This window comes from Gobio gobio (genome assembly GCF_949357685.1).
Source record: "Gobio gobio genome assembly, chromosome: 6".
Lineage (NCBI taxonomy): Eukaryota > Metazoa > Chordata > Actinopteri > Cypriniformes > Gobionidae > Gobio > Gobio gobio.
Genome location: NC_137102.1, coordinates 61,217,009 through 61,228,122, shown reverse-complemented (window position 1 = coordinate 61,228,122; position 11,114 = coordinate 61,217,009). Strand labels below are relative to the sequence as shown.

The window sequence follows — 11,114 nt, the reverse complement described above, 5'->3', positions numbered from 1 at the left end:
TGAGGACTGTAGTTATGAGTATGTTGACTGTAGTTATGAGTTTGAGGACTGTAGTTATGAGTATGTTGACTGTAGTTATGAGTATGTTGACTGTAGTTATGAGTATGAGGACTGTAGTTATGAGTATGAGGAGTATGAGGACTGTAGTTATGAGTATGTTGACTGTAGTTATGAGTATGAGGACTGTAGTTATGAGTATGAGGACTGTAGTTATGAGTATGAGGACTGTAGTTATGAGTTTGAGGACTGTAGTTATGTGTATGAGGACTGTAGTTATGAGTTTGAGGACTGTAGTTATGAGTATGAGGACTGTAGTTATGAGTATGAGGACTGTAGTTATGAGTATGAGGACTGTAGTTATGAGTATAAGGACTGTAGTTATGAGTTTGAGGACTGTAGTTATGTGTATGAGGACTGTAGTTATGAGTTTGAGGACTGTAGTTATGAGTATGAGGACTGTAGTTATGAGTATGAGGACTGTAGTTATGAGTATAAGGACTGTAGTTATGAGTATGTTGACTGTAGTTATGAGTATGAGGACTGTAGTTATGAGTATGAGGACTGTAGTTATGAGTTTGAGGACTGTAGTTATGAGTATGAGGACTGTAGTTATGAGTATGAGGACTGTAGTTATGAGTTTGAGGACTGTAGTTATGAGTATGAGGACTGTAGTTATGAGTATGAGGACTGTAGTTATGAGTATGAGGACTGTAGTTATGAGTTTGAGGACTGTAGTTATGAGTATGTTGACTGTAGTTATGAGTATGAGGACTGTAGTTATGAGTATGAGGACTGTAGTTATGAGTATGAGGACTGTAGTTATGAGTTTGAGGACTGTAGTTATGAGTATGTTGACTGTAGTTATGAGTATGAGGACTGTAGTTATGAGTATGAGGACTGTAGTTATGAGTATGAGGACTGTAGTTATGAGTATGAGGACTGTAGTTATGAGTTTGAGGACTGTAGTTATGAGTATGAGGACTGTAGTTATGAGTATGAGGACTGTAGTTATGAGTATGTTGACTGTAGTTATGAGTATGAGGACTGTAGTTATGAGTATGTTGACTGTAGTTATGAGTATGAGGACTGTAGTTATGAGTATGAGGACTGTAGTTATGAGTATGAGGACTGTAGTTATGAGTATGAGGACTGTAGTTATGAGTATGAGGACTGTAGTTATGAGTATGAGGACTGTAGTTATGAGTATGAGGACTGTAGTTATGAGTTTGAGGACTGTAGTTATGAGTTTGAGGACTGTAGTTATGAGTATGTTGACTGTAGTTATGAGTATGAGGACTGTAGTTATGAGTATGAGGACTGTAGTTATGAGTATGAGGACTGTAGTTATGAGTTTGAGGACTGTAGTTATGAGTATGAGGACTGTAGTTATGAGTATGAGGACTGTAGTTATGAGTATGAGGACTGTAGTTATGAGTATGAGGACTGTAGTTATGAGTTTGAGGACTGTAGTTATGAGTTTGAGGACTGTAGTTATGAGTTTGAGGACTGTAGTTATGAGTATGAGGACTGTAGTTATGAGTATGAGGACTGTAGTTATGAGTATGAGGACTGTAGTTATGAGTATGAGGACTGTAGTTATGAGTTTGAGGACTGTAGTTATGAGTTTGAGGACTGTAGTTATGAGTTTGAGGACTGTAGTTATGAGTTTGAGGACTGTAGTTATGAGTATGAGGGCTGTAGTTATGAGTTTGAGGACTGTAGTTATGAGTATGAGGACTGTAGTTATGAGTTTGAGGACTGTAGTTATGAGTATGAGGACTGTAGTTATGAGTTTGAGGACTGTAGTTATGAGTATGAGGACTGTAGTTATGAGTATGAGGACTGTAGTTATGAGTATGAGGACTGTAGTTATGAGTATGAGGACTGTAGTTATGAGTATGAGGACTGTAGTTATGAGTATGAGGACTGTAGTTATGAGTATGAGGACTGTAGTTATGAGTATGAGGACTGTAGTTATGAGTATGAGGACTGTAGTTATGAGTATGAGGGCTGTAGTTATGAGTATGAGGACTGTAGTTATGAGTATGAGGGCTGTAGTTATGAGTTTGAGGACTGTAGTTATGAGTATGAGGACTGTAGTTATGAGTATGAGGACTGTAGTTATGAGTATGAGGGCTGTAGTTATGAGTTTGAGGACTGTAGTTATGAGTATGAGGACTGTAGTTATGAGTTTGAGGACTGTAGTTATGAGTTTGAGGGCTGTAGTTATGAGTATGAGGACTGTAGTTATGAGTATGAGGACTGTAGTTATGAGTATGAGGACTGTAGTTATGAGTATGAGGACTGTAGTTATGAGTATGAGGACTGTAGTTATGAGTTTGAGGACTGTAGTTATGAGTTTGAGGACTGTAGTTATGAGTTTGAGGACTGTAGTTATGAGTTTGAGGACTGTAGTTATGAGTTTGAGGACTGTAGTTATGAGTATGAGGGCTGTAGTTATGAGTTTGAGGACTGTAGTTATGAGTATGAGGACTGTAGTTATGAGTATGAGGACTGTAGTTATGAGTATGAGGACTGTAGTTATGAGTATGAGGACTGTAGTTATGAGTTTGAGGACTGTAGTTATGAGTATGAGGACTGTAGTTATGAGTATGTTGACTGTAGTTATGAGTATAAGGACTGTAGTTATGAGTATGTTGACTGTAGTTATGAGTATGAGGACTGTAGTTATGAGTATGAGGACTGTAGTTATGAGTTTGAGGACTGTAGTTATGAGTATGAGGACTGTAGTTATGAGTATGAGGACTGTAGTTATGAGTTTGAGGACTGTAGTTATGAGTATGAGGACTGTAGTTATGAGTATGAGGACTGTAGTTATGAGTATGAGGACTGTAGTTATGAGTTTGAGGACTGTAGTTATGAGTATGAGGACTGTAGTTATGAGTATGAGGACTGTAGTTATGAGTTTGAGGACTGTAGTTATGAGTATGAGGACTGTAGTTATGAGTATGAGGACTGTAGTTATGAGTATGAGGACTGTAGTTATGAGTTTGAGGACTGTAGTTATGAGTATGTTGACTGTAGTTATGAGTATGAGGACTGTAGTTATGAGTATGAGGACTGTAGTTATGAGTATGAGGACTGTAGTTATGAGTTTGAGGACTGTAGTTATGAGTATGTTGACTGTAGTTATGAGTATGAGGACTGTAGTTATGAGTATGAGGACTGTAGTTATGAGTATGAGGACTGTAGTTATGAGTATGAGGACTGTAGTTATGAGTTTGAGGACTGTAGTTATGAGTATGAGGACTGTAGTTATGAGTATGAGGACTGTAGTTATGAGTATGTTGACTGTAGTTATGAGTATGAGGACTGTAGTTATGAGTATGTTGACTGTAGTTATGAGTATGAGGACTGTAGTTATGAGTATGAGGACTGTAGTTATGAGTATGAGGACTGTAGTTATGAGTATGAGGACTGTAGTTATGAGTATGAGGACTGTAGTTATGAGTATGAGGACTGTAGTTATGAGTATGAGGACTGTAGTTATGAGTTTGAGGACTGTAGTTATGAGTTTGAGGACTGTAGTTATGAGTATGTTGACTGTAGTTATGAGTATGAGGACTGTAGTTATGAGTATGAGGATTGTAGTTATGAGTATGAGGACTGTAGTTATGAGTTTGAGGACTGTAGTTATGAGTATGTTGACTGTAGTTATGAGTATGAGGACTGTAGTTATGAGTATGAGGACTGTAGTTATGAGTATGAGGACTGTAGTTATGAGTTTGAGGACTGTAGTTATGAGTATGAGGACTGTAGTTATGAGTATGAGGACTGTAGTTATGAGTATGAGGACTGTAGTTATGAGTATGATGAGGACTGTAGTTATGAGTATGAGGACTGTAGTTATGAGTATGAGGACTGTAGTTATGAGTTTGAGGACTGTAGTTATGAGTTTGAGGACTGTAGTTATGAGTTTGAGGACTGTAGTTATGAGTATGAGGACTGTAGTTATGAGTATGAGGACTGTAGTTATGAGTATGAGGACTGTAGTTATGAGTATGAGGACTGTAGTTATGAGTTTGAGGACTGTAGTTATGAGTTTGAGGACTGTAGTTATGAGTTTGAGGACTGTAGTTATGAGTTTGAGGACTGTAGTTATGAGTATGAGGGCTGTAGTTATGAGTTTGAGGACTGTAGTTATGAGTATGAGGACTGTAGTTATGAGTTTGAGGACTGTAGTTATGAGTATGAGGACTGTAGTTATGAGTTTGAGGACTGTAGTTATGAGTATGAGGACTGTAGTTATGAGTATGAGGACTGTAGTTATGAGTATGAGGACTGTAGTTATGAGTATGAGGACTGTAGTTATGAGTATGAGGACTGTAGTTATGAGTATGAGGACTGTAGTTATGAGTATGAGGACTGTAGTTATGAGTATGAGGACTGTAGTTATGAGTATGAGGACTGTAGTTATGAGTATGAGGGCTGTAGTTATGAGTATGAGGACTGTAGTTATGAGTATGAGGGCTGTAGTTATGAGTTTGAGGACTGTAGTTATGAGTATGAGGACTGTAGTTATGAGTATGAGGGCTGTAGTTATGAGTTTGAGGACTGTAGTTATGAGTTTGAGGACTGTAGTTATGAGTATGAGGACTGTAGTTATGAGTATGAGGACTGTAGTTATGAGTATGTTGACTGTAGTTATGAGTATGAGGGCTGTAGTTATGAGTTTGAGGACTGTAGTTATGAGTATGTTGACTGTAGTTATGAGTATGAGGACTGTAGTTATGAGTATGAGGACTGTAGTTATGAGTATGAGAACTGTAGTTATGAGTATGAGGACTGTAGTTATGAGTTTGAGGACTGTAGTTATGAGTATGAGGACTGTAGTTATGAGTATGTTGACTGTAGTTATGAGTATGAGGGCTGTAGTTATGAGTATGAGGACTGTAGTTATGAGTATGAGGACTGTAGTTATGAGTATGAGGACTGTAGTTATGAGTATGAGGGCTGTAGTTATGAGTATGAGGGCTGTAGTTATGAGTATGAGGGCTGTAGTTATGAGTATGAGGACTGTAGTTATGAGTATGAGGACTGTAGTTATGAGTATGAGGACTGTAGTTATGAGTATGAGGACTGTAGTTATGAGTATGAGGACTGTAGTTATGAGTATGTTGACTGTAGTTATGAGTATGAGGACTGTAGTTATGAGTATGTTGACTGTAGTTATGAGTATGAGGACTGTAGTTATGAGTATGAGGACTGTAGTTATGAGTATGTTGACTGTAGTTATGAGTATAAGGACTGTAGTTATGAGTATGAGGACTGTAGTTATGAGTATGAGGACTGTAGTTATGAGTATAAGGACTGTAGTTATGAGTATAAGGACTGTAGTTATGAGTATGAGGACTGTAGTTATGAGTATGTTGACTGTAGTTATGAGTATGAGGACTGTAGTTATGAGTATGAGGACTGTAGTTTTGAGTATAAGGACTGTAGTTATGAGTATGAGGACTGTAGTTATGAGTATAAGGACTGTAGTTATGAGTATAAGGACTGTAGTTATGAGTATGAGGACTGTAGTTATGAGTATGAGGACTGTAGTTATGAGTATGTTGACTGTAGTTATGAGTATAAGGACTGTAGTTATGAGTATGAGGACTGTAGTTATGAGTATGAGGACTGTAGTTATGAGTATGAGGACTGTAGTTATGAGTATGAGGACTGTAGTTATGAGTATAAGGACTGTAGTTATGAGTATAAGGACTGTAGTTATGAGTATGTTGACTGTAGTTATGAGTATGAGGACTGTAGTTATGAGTATGAGGACTGTAGTTATGAGTATAAGGACTGTAGTTATGAGTATGAGGACTGTAGTTATGAGTATGAGGACTGTAGTTATGAGTATGTTGACTGTAGTTATGAGTATGAGGGCTGTAGTTATGAGTTTGAGGACTGTAGTTATGAGTATGAGGACTGTAGTTATGAGTATGAGGACTGTAGTTATGAGTTTGAGGACTGTAGTTATGAGTATGTTGACTGTAGTTATGAGTATGAGGACTGTAGTTATGAGTATGAGGACTGTAGTTATGAGTTTGAGGACTGTAGTTATGAGTATGTTGACTGTAGTTATGAGTTTGAGGACTGTAGTTATGAGTTTGAGGACTGTAGTTATGAGTATGAGGACTGTAGTTATGAGTTTGAGGACTGTAGTTATGAGTATGAGGACTGTAGTTATGAGTATGAGGACTGTAGTTATGAGTATGTTGACTGTAGTTATGAGTATGTTGACTGTAGTTATGAGTATGAGGACTGTAGTTATGAGTATGAGGACTGTAGTTATGAGTATGAGGACTGTAGTTATGAGTATGAGGACTGTAGTTATGAGTATGTTGATGAGTATGAGGACTGTAGTTATGAGTATGTTGACTGTAGTTATGAGTATGAGGACTGTAGTTATGAGTATGAGGACTGTAGTTATGAGTATGAGGACTGTAGTTATGAGTTTGAGGACTGTAGTTATGAGTTTGAGGACTGTAGTTATGAGTATGAGGACTGTAGTTATGAGTATGAGGACTGTAGTTATGAGTATGTTGACTGTAGTTATGAGTATGTTGACTGTAGTTATGAGTATGTTGACTGTAGTTATGAGTATGAGGACTGTAGTTATGAGTATGAGGACTGTAGTTATGAGTATGAGGACTGTAGTTATGAGTATGAGGACTGTAGTTATGAGTATGAGGACTGCAGTTATGAGTATGAGGACTGTAGTTATGAGTATGAGGACTGTAGTTATGAGTTTGAGGACTGTAGTTATGAGTATGAGGACTGTAGTTATGAGTATGAGGACTGCAGTTATGAGTATGAGGACTGTAGTTATGAGTATGAGGACTGTAGTTATGAGTATGAGGACTGTAGTTATGAGTATGAGGACTGTAGTTATGAGTATGAGGACTGTAGTTATGAGTATGAGGACTGTAGTTATGAGTATGAGGACTGTAGTTATGAGTATGAGGACTGCAGTTATGAGTATGAGGACTGTAGTTATGAGTATGAGGACTGTAGTTATGAGTATGAGGACTGTAGTTATGAGTATGAGGACTGCAGTTATGAGTATGAGGACTGTAGTTATGAGTATGAGGACTGTAGTTATGAGTATGAGGACTGTAGTTATGAGTATGAGGACTGTAGTTATGAGTATGTTGACTGTAGTTATGAGTATGTTGACTGTAGTTATGAGTATGAGGACTGTAGTTATGAGTATGAGGACTGTAGTTATGAGTATGAGGACTGTAGTTATGAGTATGAGGACTGTAGTTATGAGTATGAGGACTGTAGTTATGAGTATGAGGACTGTAGTTATGAGTATGAGGACTGCAGTTATGAGTATGAGGACTGTAGTTATGAGTATGAGGACTGTAGTTATGAGTATGAGGACTGTAGTTATGAGTATGAGGACTGTAGTTATGAGTATGAGGACTGTAGTTATGAGTATGAGGACTGTAGTTATGAGTATGTTGACTGTAGTTATGAGTATGTTGACTGTAGTTATGAGTATGAGGACTGTAGTTATGAGTATGAGGACTGTAGTTATGAGTATGTTGACTGTAGTTATGAGTATGAGGACTGTAGTTATGAGTATGAGGACTGCAGTTATGAGTATGAGGACTGTAGTTATGAGTTTGAGGACTGTAGTTATGAGTATGTTGACTGTAGTTATGAGTATGAGGACTGTAGTTATGAATATGTTGACTGTAGTTATGAGTATGAGGACTGTAGTTATGAGTATGAGGACTGTAGTTATGAGTATGAGGACTGTAGTTATGAATATGTTGACTGTAGTTATGAGTATGAGGACTGTAGTTATGAGTATGATGACTGTAGTTATGAGTATGAGGACTGTAGTTATGAGTATGAGGACTGTAGTTATGAGTATGAGGACTGTAGTTATGAGTATAAGGACTGTAGTTATGAGTATGAGGACTGTAGTTATGAGTATGAGGACTGTAGTTATGAGTATAAGGACTGTAGTTATGAGTGTGAGTATGAATATTCATAACCCGATGCTCCGTGTTGGCTCTTCACTAACAGCTTCTCTCTTCTCGCTTCTCTTTTCCGTAACACATGCACACACTCTCACACAACACACACTCGTCTCTGCACGCGTGTGTGTGTCATTAGTCCTGTCCGTACTCCTCTGACCCTCTGGGCTCCGAGCTCTCTCTCCCGTCCTCTCCGGTCTCGTCCACTAAAGTGCGGCGGCGGCGGCGGGAAAGCGTCCGCAAGCGCGCGGCCTCAGTCAGCCCCGCCAAGACCACGGCCGGCTGCCGGCGGCGCCAGGCCCAAGCGGACCGGAGGGCGGCGCTGCTGGAGGAGCGGGCGCTGCTGCTGTCGGCCCGCAAGCAGAGGCTGGACCAGAAGCGGAGCGCGGGCGGCACGCTCTTCTCCTTCTCCCTGCACCTGCCCGACCTGTCCTCGCTGCTGGACGACGACGGGTACCTGACCTTCCCCGACCTCACCGAGCTGCGCTTCCTGCCCGAGAGTCTGCACCACTTCATGCCCATCAAGTCGCCCTCGCTCATCCCCTGCTTCCTGTTCATCTTCTTCTTCCTGCTGTCCACGTCGTTCTCCGTGCCGTACGCCCTCACGCTGTCCTTCCCGCTGGCGCTGTGTCTCTGTTACCTGGAGCCCAAGGCGGCGTCGCTCGGCTCGTCGCTCGCGCAGGGCTTCCAGGACACGTCAGACGACGAGGTTTGTGTGTGTGTGTGTGTGTGTGTGTGTCATCTGTCCCGACTCATCCGTGACATTACGTGGAATTATTGTCATCGTTAGTGTTTGCATCGCACACTTCCCGTGGCACCTTTATTTATTTATTTATATATATCTGTATATCTATATAACTATATATATATATATATATTAGTGCTGGGAATCGATAAAAAAAAACGAATTAATCGCATTTTTGCTGTAATTAATCGCAAGTTTTTAATATTTTATGTTTTTATTATTTTATGTTTTTAATATTTTAAGTTTTTAATATTTTATGTTTTTAACATTTTAAGTTTTTAATATTTTATGTTTTTAACATTTTAAGTTTTTAATATTTTACGTTTTTAATATTATGTTTTTAACATTTTAAGTTTAATATTTTATGTTTTTAATATTTTAAGTTTTCAATATTTTATGTTTTTAATATTTAAGTTTTTAATAATTTAATTTCTTTTATATTTTAAGTTTTTAATATTTTAATATTTTAAGTTTTTCATATTTTAAGTTTTTAATATTTTGTTTTTCAAATTTTACTTTTTTAATATTTAACATTTTTAATATTTTACGTTTTTAATATTATGTTTTTAATATTTTATATTTTTAATATTTTAATATTAATTTTAATATTTTACGTTTTTAATATTTTATGTTTTTGATATTTTAAGTTTTCAATATTTTATGTTTTTAATATTTAAGTTTTTAATATTTTAATCTTTTCATATTTTGATATTGTAATAATTTCAGTTACTCTCCAAATTAATGTAGAAACAATTTAAAGACAGTATATTTTAAATATGTGTTGTATTGTCATGTTTTTATGTTTTTCATGTGAAGTAATGTTGAATGTCTAGCATTAATGTTTCATACAGACATCATAAAAACATGCCATTACAACAAATATTTCACATATATTGTCTTTAACTTTTTACATTAATTTGCAGAGTAACTGTGAAATTATTACAATATAAAAATATTAAAAACGCAGATGTTTTTATTCGCGATTAATTACAGAAACAATGTGATTTAAATAGTTTCATAGTTTCACAGCACTAATGTGTGTGTGTGTATATATATATATATAATATTATTATTAATATAAATCTATGTATAGTCCCGGTCAAAAGTTTGAAAATATTACTATTTTAGCATAAGTCTTATGCTCATAAAGGCTGCATTTATTTGATCAAAAATATAGAAAAAAAACTGTAATATTGTGAAATATTATTACAATTTAAAATAATTAGTTTAATATACTTTAAAATATAATTTATTCCTGTGATCAAAGCTGAATTTATCATCATTACTCCAGTCTTCAGTGTCACATGACCAGAGGTCGACCAATATTGGTTTTTTGATGGCCGATTAATTTAATTTAATATTTAATCAATCAGAAATATGAAAGTAAATTAAAAGAAAATCAAAGATTTGTTTGTTTAACAGGTCTATATGTGACCCTGGACCACAAAACCAGTCATATGGGTATTTTTTTATTAATATTGAGATTTATAATAAATGAATAATCTCATTGATGATGGTTTATTAGGTAATACCTAATGCGAGCGCAGTGTGATCAGGCGTATTCAGCGCCACCCGTCAAAATAAAAGTCCTGCTTCTAAATCTAACACATCGACCAATCAGAAAAACGTATCAGCTGATGCCGATATTTAAAAAATGCGGCTATATAACGGTCGACCACTGTGAAAGTTAAGCTTCCATAGGCATGAACTGAAAACACGGCCGTGCTCATTTTACTTTCGGTTTAGAATTAGCGCCGATTCGGGAGCGGTTTGAAAAAATGCGAGAAAATCAATATTTTAACATGAAAACGCCACAGCGCGTTACATCTGTGTAAAGTGCATGTTATAGTACAGCTGGTGTCTGGATGGCGTGTGGCTCATCTTACCCCGTGTTTGATCATCAAACCTCCATCTGTGGATGCGTTTCCTCACATCAGCGTCGGGTTCATCTGTCGTGCATCCCATCATTCCTTCATGAAGGATCATCTGATGTGGATGTTTTTCCTTTATCGCTGCGATCCGCTCTTCGGCCAATCAGACGGACAGCGAGCAGACGGACTTCGCTTGCGACGACGACGACTCCTCGGCGACTGAGGTGATGGTCTTCAGCGCAGGTTTACTCTTCATGTGCTGCTTGAGAAATGGATGTTTATAATGTGTGTCTCTCCCACCCACACTCACCGCAGTCAGACTTTGAGGACGACTCTGACCTGAGGACGCAGGTATTGAGAGATCCAGAAACCGGTTTGAGGAGGTTTGAACCGCATCAAACCTCCTCCCGTCCTCCATCAGCTCAGTCTCATCTCCACACGTTTGCTTGTGCTTGTTTCCCTGTTGCTGAAAGCCTTTTCTTTCCCTCCTCT

At 37.6% G+C, this 11,114-nt stretch overlaps 2 protein-coding genes across 13 annotated transcripts in view; both read left to right on the top strand.

The window, feature by feature from the left end:
- LOC307128139 (uncharacterized protein) overlaps positions 1–11,114 on the top strand; it is a 106,876-nt gene that overhangs the window by 70,223 nt on the left and 25,539 nt on the right. The window lies entirely within an intron of this gene.
- On the top strand, positions 7,998–11,114 carry LOC307127919 (uncharacterized protein; the record flags this gene model as incomplete). Its single annotated transcript, XM_079819420.1, has 4 exons — positions 7,998–8,003; positions 8,146–8,715; positions 10,790–10,846; positions 10,938–11,114. Coding segments are annotated over 4 exons (810 nt in total), but the record flags the coding sequence as incomplete, so codon positions are not given.